The sequence below is a fragment of the Cottoperca gobio genome, chromosome 13 (genome assembly GCF_900634415.1).
Source record: "Cottoperca gobio chromosome 13, fCotGob3.1, whole genome shotgun sequence".
In the NCBI taxonomy this organism is placed as follows: Eukaryota; Metazoa; Chordata; class Actinopteri; order Perciformes; family Bovichtidae; genus Cottoperca; species Cottoperca gobio.
Window position 1 is genome coordinate 1,029,466 of NC_041367.1, and position 23,331 is coordinate 1,052,796.

The 23,331-nt window shown below is 40.4% G+C and overlaps 2 protein-coding genes across 4 annotated transcripts in view; one reads left to right on the forward strand and one right to left on the reverse strand.

The window, feature by feature from the left end:
• The window catches only part of LOC115017672 (inositol polyphosphate 5-phosphatase K-like), a 20,065-nt gene extending 6,526 nt beyond the window's left edge, over positions 1-13,539 (forward strand). Inside the window, exons 1-13 of one of the 3 annotated variants that reach the window (XM_029446331.1) lie at positions 1,019-1,502; positions 1,939-2,043; positions 2,683-2,791; positions 2,877-2,993; positions 7,131-7,306; positions 7,469-7,580; positions 10,698-10,807; positions 10,902-10,928; positions 12,112-12,334; positions 12,491-12,628; positions 12,707-12,790; positions 12,938-13,042; positions 13,223-13,539. In XM_029446331.1, coding sequence (XP_029302191.1) covers positions 1,264-1,502; positions 1,939-2,043; positions 2,683-2,791; positions 2,877-2,993; positions 7,131-7,306; positions 7,469-7,580; positions 10,698-10,807; positions 10,902-10,928; positions 12,112-12,334; positions 12,491-12,628; positions 12,707-12,790; positions 12,938-13,042; positions 13,223-13,318 — 1,641 coding nt within the window. In that variant the 5' untranslated portion in view covers positions 1,019-1,263 and the 3' untranslated portion in view covers positions 13,319-13,539. Of the gene's footprint in view, positions 1-1,018; positions 1,503-1,938; positions 2,044-2,682; positions 2,792-2,876; positions 2,994-7,130; positions 7,307-7,468; positions 7,581-10,697; positions 10,808-10,901; positions 10,929-12,111; positions 12,335-12,490; positions 12,629-12,706; positions 12,791-12,937; positions 13,043-13,222 lie in introns of those variants that run through there. The other 2 variants (XM_029446333.1, XM_029446332.1) reach the window with 2 other exon arrangements.
• A 2,838-nt stretch (positions 13,540-16,377) lies between these two features.
• xaf1 (XIAP associated factor 1) lies at positions 16,378-22,526 on the reverse strand. Its single transcript, XM_029445702.1, has 8 exons — positions 22,399-22,526; positions 20,311-20,446; positions 20,151-20,207; positions 17,931-18,159; positions 17,397-17,464; positions 17,105-17,179; positions 16,877-17,050; positions 16,378-16,601 (listed from the first exon to the last, which is right to left on the reverse strand). Exons 1-8 carry the CDS (start codon positions 22,497-22,499, stop codon positions 16,569-16,571), a joined length of 873 nt encoding a protein of 290 aa, XP_029301562.1. The 5' UTR covers positions 22,500-22,526; the 3' UTR covers positions 16,378-16,568.
• Positions 22,527-23,331: the final 805 nt, after the last annotated feature.

Genomic DNA, 23,331 nt, shown 5'->3' on the forward strand with positions numbered 1-23,331 from the left:
TAACAGGACTTCAGAAGTTATTAAAAAATGGTCTGATAAAAGAGGATTATGTGGACACACTGATAAACTTTCAATTTCAACACCATATCCCAGAACAAGGTCCAGAGTGTGGTTTAAACAGTGAGTTGGTTCATGTACATTCTGACTGAACCCAATTGAATCTAATATTGAGATAAATGCATTATTAAGGCTGTCACTATCAACATCCACATGAATATTAAAGTCACCTACAATAATTACTTTATCTGTTTTAAGGACTAAATTTGATAAAAATTCTGAGAATTCAGATAGAAATTCAGAGTACGGACCAGGAGGGCGGTACACAGTAACAAATAAAATTGGCTTTATTGTTTTCCATGTTGGGTTTGAGAGCGTAAGAACAAGGCTTTCAAAAGAGTTATATTTTAGTTTAGGCTTAGGATTGATCAAGAGGTTTGAGTCAAATATGGCCCCAACTCCACCTCCTCGGCCAGTACCTCGAGGAATGTGAGTATTAATATGACCAGGTGGAGTAGATTCATTTAGACTGACATATTCTTCATGTCTCAGCCAGGTTTCAGTGAGACAAAATAAATCAATCTTATTATCTGATATTAAATCATTTACCAATCCAGCTTTCGTTGATAAAGATCTGATGTTTAAGAGCCCACATTTAATTTTTTGATTTAGTTGCACTTTTGCAGTGGTGGTGTTTATTTTAATTAGGTTTTCATGTATAACTCCTCTTCTGTTAACCATAGACTTGATTAGTTTCAGTGGTCGTGGGGCAGACACAGTCACTATGGGGATTTGAGTGGGTGACTGCCCGGAAAGAAGCACAGAGAAGTGTGTAAGACTACAACTCTTTGTCCTGGTCTCAACTCTGGGTTGTCATGGATTAGGTCCACTAATAGACTGTGTAATATTATTGGATATGAGATCTGCTCCAGCCAAAGTAGGATGGATGCCGTCACTCCTAATCAGACCAGGCCTTCCCCAGAAAGTCCGCCAATTGTCTACATGAGATTATACATATTCCAGTCCACACAGAACTGTGGCGCTCCCACCTCCTCGAGCCTCCTCTCACTCGGGGTTTGATTCTGCACAAACTAAACTTCAGACGGTTGATTCTCTTCGTTTAATCCAAACAAGTTTTGGATTTTTATCTTGTTCTTGTGATTCGCTGCCAAACATTTTTGGTCTTTCAGGAAATACTTTGTGCTTTCTGATTGTGTCTCTTTCAAGAGGACAGCTGTCCCGCTGCATTTAACACTTTGAGCCTAAATGGATGAAGTCCGCCGGCTGTTTGGCCCCGTGGGCCGCGTCCGCTCCGACAGCCTCTCCAGCGACGCCACGCAGTCCACGGGCAGCAAACTGGTTCTGCGCCATCGGGTCAACCAGCTGATGACATGCGTGGAAGACTTGGACCCCAAAAACGAGCTGTATGAGAAAATGTTCAAGACGCTGTATAACGCCTTCCTCGTCTGTGGGAAGAGAGACGACAAGAAGAAGAAGAGTTTCAGGTGGACAACAGATGTTCATGTGTCTCCTCTCATTCAGCTCTGGACTTTCCTCTTTAACAGCCTCATGGTTCTCTTCCTCTGGGTTCAATGATCTGAACAGAAGACACTTGTTGTTCTTGCTAATTTGAACCCTTCAGCAGAAACTTGAGAAACCTGAGCTGCTTATGGTCGTTGCTTAGAGCTTGTTCTGTAACTGCTCATTCTCTTCGATGATGCTTATCTTTACCGCACTGAAAGAAGCTCTTTCATTGACGTTCACTGCTGTTTGATTAGTTTAAGTGTTGCAGCTGGATGTGATGTGATCCTGGATCTTTTATTTATTTAAAGTTATATTTCCAAACCTAAAAGCTTCAGCTCTAAACTAGTATTGATGGAATATGTATGTTGTTGTGCTTTAAGTGCTGCACTGATGACTCTTCTCCTTCTGCGCCTGCAGGCTTCACATGGTGACGTGGAACGTGGCCACAGTTGATCCTCCAGATGACGTGACTCTGCTTCTGCATCTGAACTCCCCAAAGAGCCCAGACCTCTACGTCATCGGGTAGGTGGTGCTGTACGTTAAGACATGTGTGTGCCTCCCTCTGTGTGCAGCAGGCAGGAGAGCAAACTGTTTTATTACTGCACGGGAAACAAATATGGATTGAAACGGAATATTTTAATTCTGGAAAGTAGTCAGAAACATGTTCCTGCATCCAGAGAGCCAATCTGTGTGTGTGTGTGTGTGTGTGTGTGTGTGTGTGTGTGTGTGTGTGTGTGTGTGTGTGTGTGTGTGTGTGTGTGTGTGTGTGTGTGTGTGTGTGTGAGAGAGCGAGAGGAAGAGAAGCTGGACTATTACACACAATGTTTCTGTAAGTTATTAATAACTTCCTCGGAGCGCTGCTCTGTCCACCAGAACCTGTGATATCTTCTTGTAAGATGACCCGACCCGTGCCCGACCAGCGGGCATCTAATCCTACTAATAATATAATACTTATAATATTAGTGTAACCTAATCTCTGTCTGACACTCTGCACAAACACCAGCTTTAAACACAATAGACAAGAAGAAGAAGAAGCTGTGCAGGATTTAGAATATCAAAGTTATGAATGAAGAACTATTTGTGTGTGTGTGTGTGTGTGTGTGTGTGTGTGTGTGTGTGTGTGTGTGTGTGTGTGTGTGTGTGTGTGTGTGTGTGTGTTAGTTTGCAGGAGGTGTACTCGGGGCCTTTGAGGTTCATGTCGGACTCTGTATTCGATGACCCCTGGAGTCAGATGTTTATGGCCACCTTGGCACCACGGAATTATGTTAAGGTACAAATCTTCTCAAACACACACACACACACACACACACACACACACGATGTGTTGCACTGTGTTTACTCGGTGTGTGTTTCAGGTGTCGTCCATCAGGATGCAGGGTCTGCTGCTGCTCTTCTTCTCCAGACTGGAGCACGTCCCCTTCATCAGAGACATCCAGGCCACATACACACGCACAGGCATTTTGGGTTACTGGGTGAGAAACACACACACACACCCTCCTACATTACCCACAATCCAACTCAACCTCCGACCTTTAGTGACAGACTCGGTTGTGTTCTGCTCGTCGTGATATCATGATCCATTATGGTCTTCTATTTCTGTTGTGAGAGCAGCGTTCGTCTCTCACGCAGCAGGGCAGAGTAGTTCAGCTTCGTTGCTCTGTTCCTCATGTCTTCTGTTCCTCATGTCTTCTGTTGCTGTCTTCTGTTCCTCATGTCTTCTGTTGCTGTCTTCTGTTCCTCATGTCTTCTGTTGCTGTCGTCTGTTGCTGTCTTCTGTTCCTCATGTCTTCTGTTCCTCATGTCTTCTGTTCCCCATGTCTTCTGTTCCTGTCTTCTGTTCCTCATGTCTTCTGTTCCTGTCTTCTGTTCCTCATGTCTTCTGTTCCCCATGTCTTCTGTTCCTGTCTTCTGTTCCTCATGTCTTCTGTTCCTCATATCTTCTGTTCCTGTCTTCTGTTCCTCATGTCTTCTGTTTATATCTTATGTTCCTGTCTTCTGTTCCTCATGTCTTCTGTTCCTCATGTCTTCTGTTCCTGTCTTCTGTTCCTGTCTTCTGTTCCTCATGTCTTCTGTTCCTGTCTTCTGTTCCTCATGTCTTCTGTTCCTGTCTTCTGTTCCTCATGTCTTCTGTTCCTGTCTTCTGTTCCTCATGTCTTCTGTTCCTCATGTCTTCTGTTCCTGTCTTCTGTTTATATCTTCTGTTCCTGTCTTCTGTTCCTCATGTCTTCTGTTCCTCATGTCTTCTGTTCCTGTCTTCTGTTCCTCATGTCTTCTGTTCCTGTCTTCTGTTCCTCATGTATTGTGTTCCTATCTTCTGTTCCTGTCTTCTGTTCCTCATGTCTTCTGTTCCTCATGTCTTCTGTTCCTCATGTCTTCAGTTCCTCATGTCTTTTGTTCCTGTCTTCTGTTCCTCATGTCTTCTGTTCCTGTCTTCTGTTCCTCATGTCTTCTGTTCCCCATGTCTTCTGTTCCTGTCTTCTGTTCCTGTCTTCTGTTCCTCATGTCTTCTGTTCCTCATGTCTTCTGTTCCTCAAGTCTTCTGTTCCTCATGTCTTCTGTTCCTGTCTTCTGTTCCTGTCTTCTGTTTATATCTTCTGTTCCTGTCTTCTGTTCCTCATGTCTTCTGTTCCTCATGTCTTCTGTTCCTGTCTTCTGTTCCTGTCTTCTGTTTATATCTTCTGTTCCTGTCTTCTGTTCTTCATGTCTTCTGTTCCTTATGTCTTCTGTTCCTGTCTTCTGTTCCTCATGTCTTCTGTTCCCCCTGTCTTCTGTTCCTCATGTCTTCTGTTCCTCATGTCTTCTGTTCCTCATGTCTTCTGTTCCTGTCTTCTGTTCCTGTCTTCTGTCCCTCATGTCTTCTGTTCCCCATGTCTTCTGTTCCTCATGTCTTCTGTTCCTCATGTCTTCTGTTCCTCATGTCTTCTGTTCCTGTCTTTTGTCCCTCATGTCTTCTGTTCCCCATATCTTCTGTTCCTCATGTCTTCTGTTCCTGTCTTCTGTTCCTCATGTCTTCTGTTCCTGTCTCCTGTTCCTCATGTCTTCTGTTCCTGTCTTCTGTTCCTCATGTCTTCTGTTCCGCATGTCTTCTGTTCCTCATGTCTTCTGTTCCTGTCGACTGTTCCTGTCTTCTGTTCCTGTCTTCTGTTCCTCATGTCTTCTGTTCCTCATATCTTCTGTTCCTCATGTCTTCTGTTCCTGTCTTCTGTTCCCGTCTTCTGTTCCTCCTGTCTTCTGTTCCTCCTGTCTTCTGTTCCTGTCTTCTGTTCATATCTTCTGTTCCTCATGTCTTCTGTTCCTCATGTCTTCTGTTCCTCATGTCTTCTGTTCCTCAAGTCTTCTGTTCCTCATGTCTTCTGTTCCTGTCTTCTGTTCCTGTCTTCTGTTTATATCTTCTGTTCCTGTCTTCTGTTCCTCATGTCTTCTGTTCCTGTCTTCTGTTCCTGTCTTCTGTTTATATCTTCTGTTCCTGTCTTCTGTTCTTCATGTCTTCTGTTCCTTATGTCTTCTGTTCCTGTCTTCTGTTCCTCATGTCTTCTGTTCCCCCTGTCTTCTGTTCCTCATGTCTTCTGTTCCTCATGTCTTCTGTTCCTGTCTTCTGTCCCTCATGTCTTCTGTTCCCCATGTCTTCTGTTCCTCATGTCTTCTGTTCCTCATGTCTTCTGTTCCTCATGTCTTCTGTTCCTGTCTTTTGTCCCTCATGTCTTCTGTTCCCCATATCTTCTGTTCCTGTCTTCTGTTCCTCATGTCTTCTGTTCCTGTCTTCTGTTCCTCATGTCTTCTGTTCCTGTCTCCTGTTCCTCATGTCTTCTGTTCCTGTCTTCTGTTCCTGTCTTCTGTTTATATCTTCTGTTCCTGTCTTCTGTTCTTCATGTCTTCTGTTCCTTATGTCTTCTGTTCCTGTCTTCTGTTCCTCATGTCTTCTGTTCCCCCTGTCTTCTGTTCCTCATGTCTTCTGTTCCTCATGTCTTCTGTTCCTCATGTCTTCTGTTCCTGTCTTCTGTTCCTGTCTTCTGTCCCTCATGTCTTCTGTTCCCCATGTCTTCTGTTCCTCATGTCTTCTGTTCCTCATGTCTTCTGTTCCTCATGTCTTCTGTTCCTGTCTTTTGTCCCTCATGTCTTCTGTTCCCCATATCTTCTGTTCCTCATGTCTTCTGTTCCTGTCTTCTGTTCCTCATGTCTTCTGTTCCTGTCTCCTGTTCCTCATGTCTTCTGTTCCTGTCTTCTGTTCCTCATGTCTTCTGTTCCTCATGTCTTCTGTTCCTCATGTCTTCTGTTCCGCATGTCTTCTGTTCCTCATGTCTTCTGTTCCTGTCGACTGTTCCTGTCTTCTGTTCCTGTCTTCTGTTCCTCATGTCTTCTGTTCCTCATATCTTCTGTTCCTCATGTCTTCTGTTCCTGTCTTCTGTTCCCGTCTTCTGTTCCTCCTGTCTTCTGTTCCTCCTGTCTTCTGTTCCTGTCTTCTGTTCATATCTTCTGTTCCTCATGTCTTCTGTTCCTCATGTCTTCTGTTCCTCATGTCTTCTGTTCCTCATGTCTTCTGTTCCTCAAGTCTTCTGTTCCTCATGTCTTCTGTTCCTGTCTTCTGTTCCTGTCTTCTGTTTATATCTTCTGTTCCTGTCTTCTGTTCCTCATGTCTTCTGTTCCTCATGTCTTCTGTTCCTGTCTTCTGTTCCTGTCTTCTGTTTATATCTTCTGTTCCTGTCTTCTGTTCTTCATGTCTTCTGTTCCTTATGTCTTCTGTTCCTGTCTTCTGTTCCTCATGTCTTCTGTTCCCCCTGTCTTCTGTTCCTCATGTCTTCTGTTCCTCATGTCTTCTGTTCCTGTCTTCTGTCCCTCATGTCTTCTGTTCCCCATGTCTTCTGTTCCTCATGTCTTCTGTTCCTCATGTCTTCTGTTCCTCATGTCTTCTGTTCCTCATGTCTTCTGTTCCTGTCTTTTGTCCCTCATGTCTTCTGTTCCCCATATCTTCTGTTCCTGTCTTCTGTTCCTCATGTCTTCTGTTCCTGTCTTCTGTTCCTCATGTCTTCTGTTCCTGTCTCCTGTTCCTCATGTCTTCTGTTCCTGTCTTCTGTTCCTGTCTTCTGTTCCTCATGTCTTCTGTTCCTCATGTCTTCTGTTCCGCATGTCTTCTGTTCCTCATGTCTTCTGTTCCTGTCGACTGTTCCTGTCTTCTGTTCCTGTCTTCTGTTCCTCATGTCTTCTGTTCCTCATATCTTCTGTTCCTCATATCTTCTGTTCCTCATGTCTTCTGTTCCTGTCTTCTGTTCCTCCTGTCTTCTGTTCCTCCTGTCTTCTGTTCCTGTCTTCTGTTCATATCTTCTGTTCATATCTTCTGTTCCTCATGTCTTCTGTTCCTCATGTCTTCTGTTCCTCATGTCTTCTGTTCCTCATATCTTCTGTTCCGCATATCTTCTGTTCCTCATGTCTTCTGTTCCTCCTGTCTTCTGTTCCTGTCTTCCGTTCCTGTCTTCTGTTCCTCATGTCTTCTGTTCTTGTCTTCTGTTCCTGTCTTCTGTTCCTAATATTTGTTCCTCATGACTTCTGTTCCTGTCTTCTGTTCCTGTCTTCTGTTCCTCATGTCTTCTGTTGTCTTTCTGTTTGTCTCTCAGGGTAACAAAGGGGGCGTGTCTGTGCGTCTGTCTTTCTACGGACACATGCTCTGTTTCCTCAACTGTCACCTGGCGGCACATATGAACTACGCCACGGAGAGAGTGGATGAGTTCGAGTACATCATGGACAAGCAGGTCTTTGACGGTAAAAAGGCTCCGAGAATTGTTGACCACAGGTGAGAAAATACACAGAATACAAAATGTTTCAATGTTCGTTTATTAAAGTTGGACAGGGCAGGTACAGCAGCCTAAATATGAAGTAATTTAAGCGTTACACATTCATTTTTTTCAATTCTTCAATATTCCTCATTCCCTTCTCTGTCTCTCTCTCGCTGCAGGCTGGTGTTCTGGTTTGGAGATCTGAACTTCAGAATCCAGGACCATGGTATGCACTTTGTCCGCTCCTGCATCAACAATCAAACCTACAACCTGCTGTGGAGCAACGACCAGGTATGAATGAACTCCTGTTCATATGAAGGTGCAACACTGGCATGATCTGTGCACCAGTAACCAGAATATTAATATTAGTCGTGTTAAGTTATTTCCTGGTTTAGCTACTTCACAATAAAAGCTTAGTAGCAGCGAAGAGTAAACTTGAAGCCTCTGAGCGGCTGCAGAGAGACTTCTGCTTCTTTGCCGTGGATGGAATATACTTTGCTCCTCGTTGTCTTCAGTGTGTTTCATGTCAGGATCCAAAACTATTGTCTACAATTCTCCACATGTAACAATTTACCCAAAGTGCCACACTGCCCCCTGCTGGACGGGTTTGGTAAATACACAGAACTCATGAAATGGCTCCGACAAGCTTTTAAATAACAAAATAACATTTTATTGAGAAGAATTTCTAAGAAATTAAATGTGTGTTGTCAGCAGATATTCCACTTAGCTTTCTTCTCATAAACACAGAGAACACAATCCTGTGTACACATCATTTTACATTTTCTCCCCAACACAGAACCAAACAAATGTCAAATAGCACCCAGTATTAATTACTCAGGCAGTATAAATACAATAGATACATATATATATGCAACAGATAAATATATATATGCAACAGATAAATATATATATGCAACAGATAAATATATATATGCAACAGATAAATATATGCAACAGATAAATATATATATATATATATGCAACAGATAAATATATATATGCAATAGATAAATATATATATGAAACAGATAAATATATATGAAACAGATAAATATATATATATGCAACAGATAAATATATATATGCAATAGATAAATATATATATGCAACAGATAAATATATGCAACAGATAAATATGTATGCAACAGATAAATATATATATGCAACAGATAAATATATGCAACAGATAAATATATATATGCAACAGATAAATATATATATATGCAACAGATAAATATATGCAACAGATAAATATATATATGCAACAGATAAATATATATATGCAACAGATAAATATATATATGCAATAGATAAATATATATATGAAACAGATAAATATATATGAAACAGATAAATATATATATGCAACAGATAAATATATATATGAAACAGATAAATATATATGAAACAGATAAATATATATATGCAATAGATAAATATATACATGCAACAGATAAATATATATATGAAACAGATAAATATATATATGCAATAGATAAATATATATATGCAACAGATAAATATGTATGCAACAGATAAATATGTATGCAACAGATAAATATATATATGCAACAGATAAATATATATGCAACAGATAAATATATATATGCAATAGATAAATATATATATATGCAACAGATAAATATGTATGCAACAGATAAATATCTATGCAACAGATAAATATATATATGCAACAGATAAATATATATGCAACAGATAAATATATATATGCAATAGATAAATATATGCAATAGAAAAATATATATGCAACAGATAAATATATATATGCAATAGATAAATATATATATATGCAACAGATACATATATATGCAACAGATAAATATATATATATGCAATAGATAAATATATATATATGCAACAGATAAATATATATATGCAATAGATAAATATATATATATGCAACAGATACATATATATGCAACAGATAAATATATATATATGCAATAGATAAATATATATATATATGCAACAGATAAATATATATATATGCAATAGACAAATATATATATATATGAAACAGATAAATATATATATGCAACAGATAAATATATATATATGAAACAGATAAATATATATGCAACAGATAAATATATATATGCAACAGATAAATATATAAGCAACAGATAAATATATATATGCAACAGATAAATATATAAGCAACAGATAAATATATATGCAACAGATAAATATATATGCAACAGATAAATATATAAGCAACAGATAAATATATATGCAACAGATAAATATATATATGAAACAGATAAATATATATGCAACAGATAAATATATATGCAACAGATAAATATATATATGAAACAGATAAATATATATGCAATAGGATAAATATATATGCAACAGATAAATATATATGAAACAGATAAATATATATGCAATAGATAAATATATATGCAACAGATAAATATATATGCAACAGATAAATATATATATGCAATAGATAAATATATATATGAAACAGATAAATATATATGAAACAGATAAATATATATGCAACAGATAAATATATATATGCAACAGATAAATATATATATGCAACAGATAACTATATATATATATGCAACAGATAAATATATGCAATAGATAAATATATATGCAACAGATAAATATATATATATGCAATAGATAAATATATATATGCAACAGATAAATATATATATGCAATAGATAAATATATATGCAACAGATAAATATATATATATGCAACAGATAAATATATATATATGCAATAGATAAATATATGCAACAGATAAATATATATATGCAACAGATAAATATATATATGCAACAGATAAATATATGCAACAGATAAATATATATATGCAACAGATAAATATATATGCAACACATAAATATATATATGCAACAGATAAATATATATGCAACAGATAAATATATATATGCAATAGATAAATATATGCAATAGATAAATATATATGCAATAGATAAATATATATGCAACAGATAAATATATATATGCAATAGATAAATATATATGCAACAGATAAATATATATGCAACAGATAAATATATATATGCAATAGATAAATATATATGCAACAGATAAATATATATATATGAAACAGATAAATATATATATGAAACAGATAAATATATATGCAATAGATAAATATATATGAAACAGATAAATATATATGCAATAGATAAATATATATGAAATAGATAAATATGATGCAGGAACTTATTTTAAGAAAAAAAAGTGTACTCACACTGCAGGGAGGAAGACTTTCATTGTGAAGAATCTTTAGGACATGAAATGCGTTTTACAGCCGCTGCTTCGACTGCTCTGAGTCAGTTAAACATGGCTGCCGTGTGTGTTAGTCGTGGCTCATCATGTGTTGTCGTCCTCAGCTGACCATGATGAAGAAGAAGGAGCAGCTGCTGCAGGAGTTTGAAGAAGGGCCTCTGGACTTTCAGCCCACGTACAAGTTTGACTTGAACACCGATACTTATGACAGCAGGTAACATCAGGATCACTCTCGTTTTATTTCAGTACTTTCCTCTTGAAATGTTCATTTGAATATATTTCATCTTCGCCTTTTTTAAACTTCTCAGGCTCTACAGGACTTGGTTTGGCTTTAAGTAAGAGTGTGTCCACCTGTATCACGTCTCCCCTTTAATAATTCACCTAACTGCACCTCACTGTAGCATCCTCATCTTCACTGCATCTTAAAGACTTCATGCAGAAACTCTTCATGTGAACATTAAACACACGAGCAGGTGCAACTAACACACGCCACATGTTGGTGACTTTACAGGAAGTGCTCAGAGCGCACAGATTTGCTGTTAAAGGTACAATGTGGAGTTTTTCACCACGAGTGGAAACATGTAGCAATGTTTTTATTGTTGCACGCACGGCTGATGAGACGCACGTCCTAAATCTTTGTTTACATCCATGTCTGCCAGAAAAACTTTGGTTTTACAAATTCAACCCATTTGCTAAAGGGACAGTTCACTCCACAATCTAAAAGACATATTGTTCCTCTTACCTGATGCTATTTATGAATCTATAGATACAGAAAAGCTCAACAGCATCGTCCAGTAATCACGACCCTGGTACTGAAGACGATGCACAGACCTTGTTGTGAGCCGTTCATGTAGGAACTACTTTCTGTAGCCGGGTCATGATTTCTGGAAGGAGATTTTGCTGTTGAGGTTTTTAAATGTTTTCTTTGGCGCTTTGAGCTCCACAAGCCGACGAAGGCAGACGTCTCTATAACTCACCAAAACTCTCTGGATGGATAAATATCTCTGCAGGTTAGAGGGAAAAACACAACCAAATGTTTTACAAATAACTCCACATTATGCTTTTAAAAGGTAAATATCAACAGTCCATATTAACCTGCATTTAACCTAAAAGCCTGTTTATATAAAAGCCCTGAACAGCTGACATGCATGGCATGGAGTTATGATGGTGGATAATTCTCTATATGTGTGTTGGATTATATAATTCTCTGACACAGAAGCGTTTCCTGCTGTTCTGGATGTTTCATTCATAACGCTGACGTGACGAATGCTGCGATGCTTCTGTGCTCGTAGAATCATCGACTTTAACGCTGGCGTTCAGATAAAGACGAGGCTGCACTAATATTATTAATATTATACCGTCAGTAGAATTAGATTCGGGGAAGCTAACCAGAAAATGTCACGTGTTCGGGGAGTAAGTTACGTAATTTATGGGAAGTAACGTATAAGTTAACATGAGTAGGTGTTCGTTAGACTCCTCACTAACGTCGCCTTCTCTGTCCGGTCCTCATCTGTCCAGCGGTAAGAAGCGTAAACCCGCCTGGACCGACAGGATCCTGTGGCGGCTCCACCCCGCAGCCCCGCCCCCCGACCAGCAGGATGAAAACACTGGACTGGATGTGAAGAAGGAAGAGGAAGAGGAAGAGGAGTACCCGCTGAAGATCAGACAGGACTCATACACCAGCAACATGGAGTACAGCATCAGTGACCACAAGCCTGTCATCAGCGTCTTCACTCTGGAGGTGACACACACACACACACACACACTCACACACACCCTTTATATACTGACCTGTGGGCCGACCTGCAAACATCCAAACGTGTCATTTAAACACGGAATGTCCTTTAATGAATGTGTGACATGGAAGGTGATTTAAGTTCCCTCCCCGTGTGTGCAGCTGAGGAAGATGTACGAGGCTCCTCTGGTGCGTCTGCAGGCTGAGGGCGACTGGAGCGCCGACATTGACGCCACGGTCCTATACACCCCCCTGCAGCCCTTCCCCTCCAGCACGTGGGACTGGATCGGCCTCTTTAAGGTTGGCTGAACAATAAGCTGTAAAACTGGCACTTTAAAGGTGACGCTTCAGTGTGACCAACGTGTTTATGAAATGCAGGTTGGATTCAGCAGCGTGTCGGACTACATCACTTACACGTGGGTCAAAGACGACGAAGTGGCCTTCGATGAGGAAGTCATGCAGGTACAACTCGTGCACCATCACGCCAAGAGCAACGTCTAAAGAGATGCTGAGATGTTCCTGCTGTTCAGATATTAACAGCTTTAAGCACCAATGAGTCAACGTTGACACATGATCAGCTGATGATATAATAAGTGTCTGTTTCTGTAGGTTTATGTCAGTAAAGAGGAGATCCCTGTGCGGGGGGGAGAGTGTGTGCTGTGCTACTACAGCGGCTCTCTGCGCTGCATCATCGGAGTCAGCGAGCCGTTCAAGGTGAGCGACGCACCTCCGAGTAACACAGCCAGATCCACTGACAGACCGGGCAGTGCACCGCTGTCACCACCAGGGCCCCCGCAGTGTTTACACGCCGCATCATCACATCACAGTTCATTTATCTGATGCTTTAGTTTTCTTTGAGACTCTCGGTAAACAAACACAACTTCTCTCTCGTAGGTCCAGGAGTCCAAGGTCGCCAGCGAGGAAGGCCTGGAGCCCGAGAAGATCAACGGACTCGACCAAACCGTCGCCAGCGAAGAGTGCTGGCAGTGATCTGTCAGTGCGGAGGGATCTGGAAGTAGTTCTGTCTGAACCACAGCAAAGCTTTTCATTACTGTGTTTCCTGAATGTTCATACTGCTCCTCACCGTCTGTGTGTGACTCCGCCCTGTGTGTGACTCCGCTCTGTGTGTGACACCGCTCTGTGTGTGACTCCGCTCTGTGTGTGACTCCGCCCTGTGTGTGACTCCGCCCTGTGTGTGACTCCGCTCTGTGTGTGACACCGCTCTGTGTGTGACTCCGCTCTGTGTGTGACTCCGCCCTGTGTGTGACTCCGCCCTGTGTGTGACTCCGCCCTGTGTGTGACTCCGCCCTGTGTGTGTCTCCGCTCTGTGAGTGTCTCCGCTCTGTGTGTGACTCCGCCCTGTGTGTGACTCCGCCCTGTGTGTGACTCCGCTCTGTGTGTGTCTCCGCTCTGTGTGTGACTCCGCCCTGTGTGTGACTCCGCCCTGTGTGTGACTCCGCCCTGTGTGTGACTCCGCCCTGTGTGTGTACTCCGCCCTGTGTGTGTCTCCGCTCTGTGAGTGTACTCCGCTCTGTGTGTGACTCCGCTCTGTGAGTGTCTCCGCTCTGTGTGTGACTCCGCTCTGTGTGTGACTCCGCCCTGTGTGTGACTCCGCTCTGTGTGTGACTCCGCTCTGTGTGTGACTCCGCCCTGTGTGTGACTCCGCTCTGTGTGTGACTCCGCCCTGTGTGTGACTCCGCCTCTGTGTGTGACTCCGCTCTGTGTGTGACTCCGCTCTGTGTGTGACTCCGCTCTGTGTGTGACTCCGCCCTGTGTGTGACTCCGCCCTGTGTGTGACTCCGCTCTGTGTGTGACTCCGCTCTGTGTGTGACTCCGCTCTGTGCTTCTCTCTCCGTGTTCAAGAATCTGAGGTCTGACAGAAATCATGCAGAGCAGAAATCTTCATCAAGCGACCTGAAACCCTGTGAAGAAGTTTATTTTATAGAATAAAAACTCACTTTTGAATTGGTCTTACATTTAACAGGTTAATGAGGAATGTGAGGAATGTAAGGAATGTGCTGTGTGTGCTCAGATATTTGTGTTTTAATGCTGAACGTTCCCACAGCTGCTCAAAGAAAACCTGCAACACTGAATATTTAACTTTGTCTTTGATTATGAAGAGAAAAAGGGAAAGTAAACAAAGATCATCGGCCTTCTTATTTCGTTTCGTTTTCACATCGATTTGTTGTCATTTTGCAGCAAAACGAGCAAAATTAAAATCCCACTGAAGCCTGTGAACATGAACTGATTCCGCAGCAGGAAACACCTTCGTTAATAATAATATCTACCTGTGACGTCCACTTCAGTCTGACTTTATATGTAGAGCTGGTTCAGGACACTCAGCAGTGATCTGCTCACACGTGACGTTGTGAGCAGTTTCATGCAGGAACTATTTTCTCTCTGCCGCATCACTGCAGACGGCAGCGTGCATGCACTCGTGTGTGTAGTTCGGTATATTATATATTATATTGAAAACTCAGCTGATAAATAGCACTGGAGGGAAAATATGTCTTCCCTTTTAAATAAAGAGATTTAATGTGTTGAGGTGAACTCACTGTGACTCCTTACACTCTCCTTTATTATTATTTAAAACATGTCTGTTAGTGTGTAATTCTTATTAAGTTGCAGATAATTACTAGTCAGACGGATCTTCTGTCCTGAGCACTTTGCTGGAGTTGATGCACTGAATCTGTTTGAAATGCTTTGTGTTTTATTCTCTGTTTAAAGTTTTCATGCCCTTCAGTGTCTCCTGAGGATCATACTCATGTTGTATAACTTGTTGAGATCATTGTATTCATTCCTTTTAAAGCTGAGAACTTGTTGCTGTTTGTTGTTATGCAAAGTATTTATAGGTTGTCAGTGTTTCCTGAAAGTGCCTTTGAGAAGCTGCTTTATGTTTCGTGTGACGAAGCTGTAAGTATCTTTAATATTCATCAAATGAAACGTGCTGTGAGACCAACATGTATAGCTTTACAGATATTAAAAGTCTTATAACTTCATTCTGTGTGCTTTATTACTATTCTGTTCATATTATACTATTGCTTTATTTATTACTTTATTTATTACATTATTATTACTTTATTTATTACATTATTATTACTTTATTTATTACATTATCATGACTTTATTACTTTATTATGACTTCATTTATCACTTTATTATTACTTTATTATGACTATTATTACTTTATCTATTACTTTATGACTTTATTTATTACATTATCATGACTTTATTACTTTATTATGACTTCATTTATCACTTTATTATTACTTTATTACTTTATTATGACTATTATTACTTTATCTATTACTTTATTTATGACTTTATTTATTACATTATTATTACTTTATTTATTACTTTATTATGACTTCATTTATCACTTTATTATTATTTTATTTATTACTTTATTATGACTTTATTTATTACTTTATTACTTCATTTATTACTTTATTATGACTTCATTTATCACTTTATTATTACTTTATTTATTACTTTATTATTACTTTATTTATTACTTTATTATGACTTTATTTATTATTTTATTATGACTTTATTTATTACTTTATTATGACTTTATCACTTTATTATGACTTTATTTATGACTATTTGTTACTTTATGACTTTATTTATGACTTTATTATGAAAAACTGAATTTAGACCTTTTTATAACTTTGTAACGTATTTTATGACTTTTATTTCATACTATGACTTATTAATTTTTTTATGACATCCAATACTAGGATTGTATAATGATTAAAACATATATATGCTATACTATGACTTTTTATAATGACATTTTAATTACATATACTGTTTTTTAATCAAAGTTTTTATGACTATATTATGACTTATTAAATGATTTAATGACATTTTTAAGACACTATACTGATTTCTTATGACATTATACTATGTTGTTTTATTAAGGTTTTTATGACATAATATACTTTAACTTTTTATTACATTTTCTAATTAAATCTTTGACATTTTTCATCACAGGATTTTCCTTCTGCAGTATTTGAATATAAGTATTTCAAAATGAATCTCAGACGTTGACTTGTGAACCTTTTATGTGAACACACTTCAAAACAATTCCACAGATTATTTTTACATTACATTACACTTTAGTTTTTATATTTAACAACAGGAACATTAACCTTCTTCATCACAACGTGATCCACGATGTGACCACACGATGATGATCCAGAGCTGAAGCAGCGCGTCCTCCGCAGGAACTCGCTCTTTAATTCAAGCAGATGTAGATTTGGCACTTCACCTAGAAACCAGAGAGGAACGTCAACAAACACACTTCATCTTATTCTACAGGCTTCTGTTGACGCTGTCGTCATCTTTAAATAAAGCTATTGTTTGTTATTGTGGATATAAAAGTGATACAGCAGATGTGATGAGATCAACATGCTGCATTCATCTTGTTCCAAGACATGTGGAGCTCATCACACGAGTCTGAAACAGTCCCACGAATATAATATGAATATACTAATATTAGTGCAGCCTCATCGTTTAAATGCTCCTGTGATGCAGGAACGTTACCTTGTGCCAGCGCAGGGTGAGGAGGGGCAGCGCCAGGTGACAGTGGGGGCAGGTGCTGATCTGGTGGGGGTCACCTGCATCCCCCCAGGGACCCCTGCTGAGGCCGTCTGACAGGGAGGCAGCCATAGAGGCCCGGCTCAGCCAGGGAGGGGAGTCCACCTCCCTCTCTCCACCCTCAGCCTCCCTCTCTCCCCCCTCCACTTCCCTCTCTCCCCCCTCAGCCTCCACTTCCCTCTCTCCCCCCTCCACCTCCCTCTCCCCCCCCTCAGCCTCGTCCAGCCCGGCAGCTGGAACACACTCCAGCTGTGGAAACAGACACACATATGATCCCCTGCTGTATCAGCTGCACGCTGGATGAAACCTGCACAAAGTAAATGTTTGTTTCCATCCCGTGCGTTAGAGCATCAGGAGCATCAGGAGCATCAGGAGCTGCAGGTGCAGATGTTTGTTTCTACCAGCCGTTCTTATGCAAGATGTTCCGTAAGCTGACTTTAGTTTCATCACATGACATGTTTTGTACCTCATGTTGCTCGATCTCCTCCACTGGAAACGGTTCCGAACATCCGCGACAACTCATTGTTACAGTTTCTGTAGAAAAAGAGAAGAAGAGTTTAAGAGAAGTGATGATTGTTACAGTTTAATGCTCCGATATGTAAATAATGAAACATTCTGCAGCAGCTTCATGAGTTCAGTGAATCAACCGGACTCTGAAAACAGAAACTGTTGATTTGGAGAAGAAGCCACAGGCTGGACTCTCTGGCATCGAGTGAGAGCTCAACGTGCCGCCGCCGCCGCTCCTGTGGTTTGTTTACCAATACAAATAAAGAACATGTCGGCCGTGTGGGAGAATCACAGATCAGCGACATGCAGTTTGTAAGACGTGTGAAGTCTGCAGACTTTCTGACTTTGTAAAACACTTTAGTATTTCTTCTCAGATATAAAAGTTTCTCTTGCAACATGTTTCCTTCCAGAATATGTGACCTCACGCACGAGAACGGGACAGACGGACATGAAAATAACAACAAACAACATTGTTATCCCCCCCCCCCCTTACCTCTGGCGGCTGGCGGCGTGCTGGCACTTTGAGGAGAACCTGAGTCGTCGTCCGCAGCCGTGCAGGTGGAGGCGTGCTCGGGCTGCTGCCTCAGGGTGACGTAGCGGCCGCAGTCCCTGCAGAGCTCGGTGCGACTCCCGCAGGCCAGACTGTGCTCGTCCAGCTCCTTCCACGGCAGCTCCAGCTCACAGAAGCAGCAGCTCTGCAGACGCTCCACACACTCCTCAGCCTGAGAGACTTCCTCACATCAGTGTCTGGGAGGGTTACTTTAAAAATGTATTCTGATACGATTACTAATTAAAGAATGTATTCAGGAATAAGAGGAAATTAAAAGCAAAAGGTTCAGAGTACAGAGTTCAGAGTACAGAGTTCAGAGTTCAGAGTACAGAGTTCAGAGTACAGAGTTCAGAGTACAGAGTTCAGAGTTCAGAGTACAGAGTTCAGAGTACAGAGTTCAGAGTACAGAGTTCAGAGTTCAGAGTTCAGAGTACAGAGTTCAGAGTACAGAGTTCAGAGTACAGAGTTCAGAGTTCAGAGTTCAGAGTTCAGAGTACAGAGTTCAGAGTACAGAGTTCAGAGTTCAGAGTTCAGAGTACAGAGTTCAGAGTACAGAGTTCAGAGTACAGAGTTCAGAGTTCAGAGTACAGAGTTCAAGAGTTCAGTTCAGAGTACAGAGTTCAGAGTACAGAGTTCAGAGTTCAGAGTTCAGAGTACAGAGTTCAGAGTACAGAGTTCAGAGTACAGAGTTCAGAGTTCAGAGTACAGAGTACAGAGTTCAGAGTACAGAGTTCAGAGTTCAGAGTACAGAGTTCAGAGTTCAGAGTACAGAGTTAAGAGTACAGAGTTCAGAGTTAAGAGTACAGAGTTCAGAGTACAGAGTTAAGAGTTCAGAGTTCAGAGTACAGAGTTCAGAGTACAGAGTTCAGAGTACAGAGTTCAGAGTACAGAGTTCAGAGTTCAGAGTTCAGAGTACAGAGTTCAGAGTACAGAGTTCAGAGTACAGAGTTCAGAGTACAGAGTTCAGAGTTACAGAGTTCAGAGTACAGAGTTCAGAGTACAGAGTTCAGAGTACAGAGTTCAGAGTACATAGTTCAGAGTACAGAGTTACAGAGTTCAGAGTACAGAGTTCAGATCAGAGTCAGAGTACAGAGTTCAGAGTACAGAGTTCAGAGTACAGAGTTCAGAGTACAGAGTTCAGAGTTCAGAGTTCAGAGTACAGAGTTCAGAGTTCAGAGTACAGAGTACAGAGTTCAGAGTACAGAGTTCAGAGTACAGAGTTCAGAGTACAGAGTTCAGAGTTCAGAGTACAGAGTTCAGAGTACAGAGTACAGAGTTAAGAGTACAGAGTACAGAGTTCAGAGTACAGAGTTCAGAGTACAGAGTTACAGAGTTAAGAGTATCAGAGTTCAGAGTACAGAGTTCAGAGTTCAGAGTTCAGAGTTCAGAGTACAGAGTTCAGAGTTCAGAGTACAGAGTTCAAGAGTACAGAGTTCAGAGTACAGAGTTCAGAGTTACAGAGTTCAGAGTCAGAGTTAAGAGTTCAGAGTACAGAGTCAGAGTTACAGAGTTCAGAGTACAGAGTTCAGAGTACAGAGTACAGAGTTCAGAGTTACAGAGTACAGAGTTCAGAGTACAGAGTTCAGAGTTCAGAGTACAGAGTACAGAGTACAGAGTTCAGAGATCAGAGTACAGAGTTCAGAGTACAGAGTTCAGAGTTAAGAGTACAGAGTTCAGAGTTAAGAGTTAAGAGTTAAGAGTTCAGAGTTAAGAGTTCAGAGTACAGAGTACAGAGTTCAGAGTTCAGAGTTACTCTTTATGCTTTGCACGCTTCTCGCCTGCAGGTCGTGTGTCAGTGAGAAGAGATACAGAGTAGAAGAACTTCTCTGCAGCACAATACTTTATGCAGACAAGGATTTTGCCACGATTTTTATTACGCCGGTGACAAATAATCGTGTTTATTTAGCTTCATATTTACTGATCCGTCTTTTCTTTCAGTTCCAACATGATCATGGATATGCTTCCAGAAGAAAGACACAATATACGACGTAAACATCAGTAAAACAAAAAGCTTAATGAAAGACAACTCAATGAAACCCGAGCATGATCTGTAGAAGAAGAACAGTGACCTGGAGCTTCCCTGTTCATCCCTAATGAGGCTTAAACACTGGATCCTACATTTTCCATAATGCAACAGGAACATTACGTGGGGTGAGAACTCACCTCATGATCCATCAGCTGACAGCGCTCCATCTTCTGGTTACACTTGGAGCATCTCACCTGCAAACAAACAGAGATGTAAACCTGCAGTGTGTGTGTGTGTGTGTGTGTGTGTGTGTGTGTGTGTGTGTGTGTGTGTGTGTGTGTGTGTGTGTGTGTGTACCAGGGTGTGCTCTTCCTCTCTGTGTTGGTCCAGTTGCTCTCTGGGAACTGATTCTCCACAGTCGGGGCAGAGACACAGGAAGCGGCTGCAGTGAGTTTCATGCAGAGCGAAGTTTGTCTCTGCAACTTCTTTATGGCTTAAAGAGAGTTTGAGGAAAGTTTATTAAAACTATCATCTGATACAAGTTATATATATATATATATATATATATATATATATATATATATATATTATATATATATATATATTTATATATATATATATATATATATTATATATATATATATATATATATATATTATATATATATTTATATATATATATATATAAAGAAATACTTTATAATAATATGATCTTTTATCAGTTACTCTCATTTCTCCACAAACAATCAGAGTAAAGTCTTGATGAATTAAAGTGAATGAACTCTCACACAACTCTTTACACTAAAACTTTAATATTTAAAACACTTTGTTTTTCCTACAGATCCCCCCCCCCCATCATATGCGCCTGGATAAACAGACCATCCTCACACAGTGAAAATAGGCCCTTATTGCTCCTCAGCACTGGCTCCCCGCGGGGCTGCGTGCTGAGCCCTCCACTCTCCACACTCTACACACACGACTGCTCTCCCATTCACCCCCCCCAACTCCATTATAAAGTTTGCAGATGACACCACTGTGGTCGGCCACATATATAAGGGAGTCGACGAGTCGGCATACAGAGACGAGATCCTGAAGCTGTCTGCGTGGTGTTCAGCTAACAACCTACATCTGAACACAAGCAAAACAAAAGAACTCATCATAGACTTCAGAAAACACCGTCCAGAACCCCCCCCCCTTCACCTCAATGGAGAGAGAGTGGAGAGGGTCCCCACCTTTAAGTTCCTGGGGGTTCAAATCTCGGAGAGCCTCAGCTGGACAGCACACACCACTGCAGCAGTTAAGAAGGCCCAGCAGCGACTACACTTCCTGAGGGTGCTACGGATGAACAGACTGAACAAGAAGCTGCTGCTGTCCTTCTGCTGTCATACTCCATCTCTGTGTGGTCTGCTGGATGTTCAGCTGCGGACAAGGAAGCCCTGCAGAGAGGGATTAGGATGGCTGCCCCCTCCCCTCTCTGGAACACATCTCCACCTCCCGCTGCCTCAGCAGAGCAAACACAATACTAAAGGACAGCTCTCCCCAGGTCAGACTGCTCTCTCTCCTGCCTTCTGGGAGAAGATACAGGAGCTTCAAATCAGATTCTACCCCCGTCAGGCTGCTTAACCTCCACACCTAATGCAATAACCATCTTCACACACATACACACTCTGAATGCACTTTAAAAAAAGTATAAACTATTTCTATATCAATATTTTAAACTATGTATTCCCCGTATGATTGCTTATGTTGTCTGTCCTACTGCCGTGTTTTTAATGTTCTGTGTGTCTTTGTATGTTTTGCACTCTGAGTCTCAGTGTACTTTTTGTATAATGACAATAAAAGGCTTTAACGTTAACTTAACTTTAGTTACGGGCTGATATAAATAAATATATATATATATATATATATATATATATATATATATATATATATATATATATATATATATATATATATATATATATGTATTTATACCTTGATTGCAACTGGATTATTTACACCAAGAGTTTCACAGAGGGTTCATGATAGTCCATACTTATTATGTTTTATTGTAACACATTGAAACACGAGTTATAACAGGAAGTTACTCTGATGGTTTGAACTGTCTGTCCACTGAGCTGAAATCTGCTGAGAATAGAAGTAGTGAATATAGAAAGTGAAAGTGTCCTCCCGGCTGCCGTCCAACCTGACAGCTCATGTTAGTTTTCTTAAGAAACTTTACAAAACAACCAAAACAACTCAAAAGAATTACAAAACGACTCAAAAGGACTACAAGAAGAGGCTGAACAACAAAGTGTGTGTTGCACCAAGCCGAACTTTATCCCACTGCTCGCTGCCTCGTGAGAAGTTTGGTGTCCGGATCATACTGACTTAATAATATTCAGATGTATAAATATAATAATAATATATATATATAATATATAATGTGCAGCTCGAGCTCACTCACCACTGGCCGCAGGTGCGCGTGGCCTCCTGGTCCTCCATGAACCCTCTCACAACGAGCCGCTGACGGCAGAACTTTAACCTTCTGACTCTTTCGGTTTCCATTCAGCGGAACAGAAAGTGAAATCTTTCTGCTCCATCACAGCTTGTTATTCTGCACATCCGGTGTCCGCCACAAGGGGGGGCCAAAGATCACGAGCGCAGGACTGTGAAGGACGCGTCGCTATGGAGACAGATACCGGAAGTAGCCACTGTTATGTGAGAGTTAGCCACTACTTTCTATAACACACAATAAAACATAAAAACAGGAGCCAGGATTCATTGTTTTTGGTCTTTTTGCATCTCTGTGTGGTTGTTTTGTGTCTCTGTGTGGTTGTTTTGTGTCTCTGTGTGGTTGTTTTGCATCTCTGTGTGGTTGTTTTGTGTCTCTTTGTGGTTGTTTTGTGTCTCTTTGTGGTTGTTTTGTGTCTCTGTGTGGTTGTTTTGTGTCTCTTTGTGGTTGTTTTGTGTCTCTTTGTGGTTGTTTTGTGTCTCTTTGTGGTTGTTTTGTGTCTCTTTGTGGTTGTTTTGTGTCTCTGTGTGGTTGTTTTGTGTCTCTTTGTGGTTGTTTTGTGTCTCTTTGTGGTTGTTTTGCATCTCTGTGTGGTTGTTTTGTGTCTCTGTGTGGTTGTTTTGTGTCTCTTTGTGGTTGTTTTGTGTCTCTGTGTGGTTGTTTTGTGTCTCTTTGTGGTTGTTTTGTGTCTCTTTGTGGTTGTTTTGTGTCTCTGTGTGGTCGTTTTGTGTCTCTGTGTGGTTGTTTTGTGTCTCTTTGTGGTTGTTTTGTGTCTCTTTGTGGTTGTTTTGTGTCTCTGTGTGGTCGTTTTGTGTCTCTTTGTATACATTTTGCATCTTTTTGTGGCCTTTTTGTTTCTCTCTTTGGTTGTTTTGCATCTCTTTA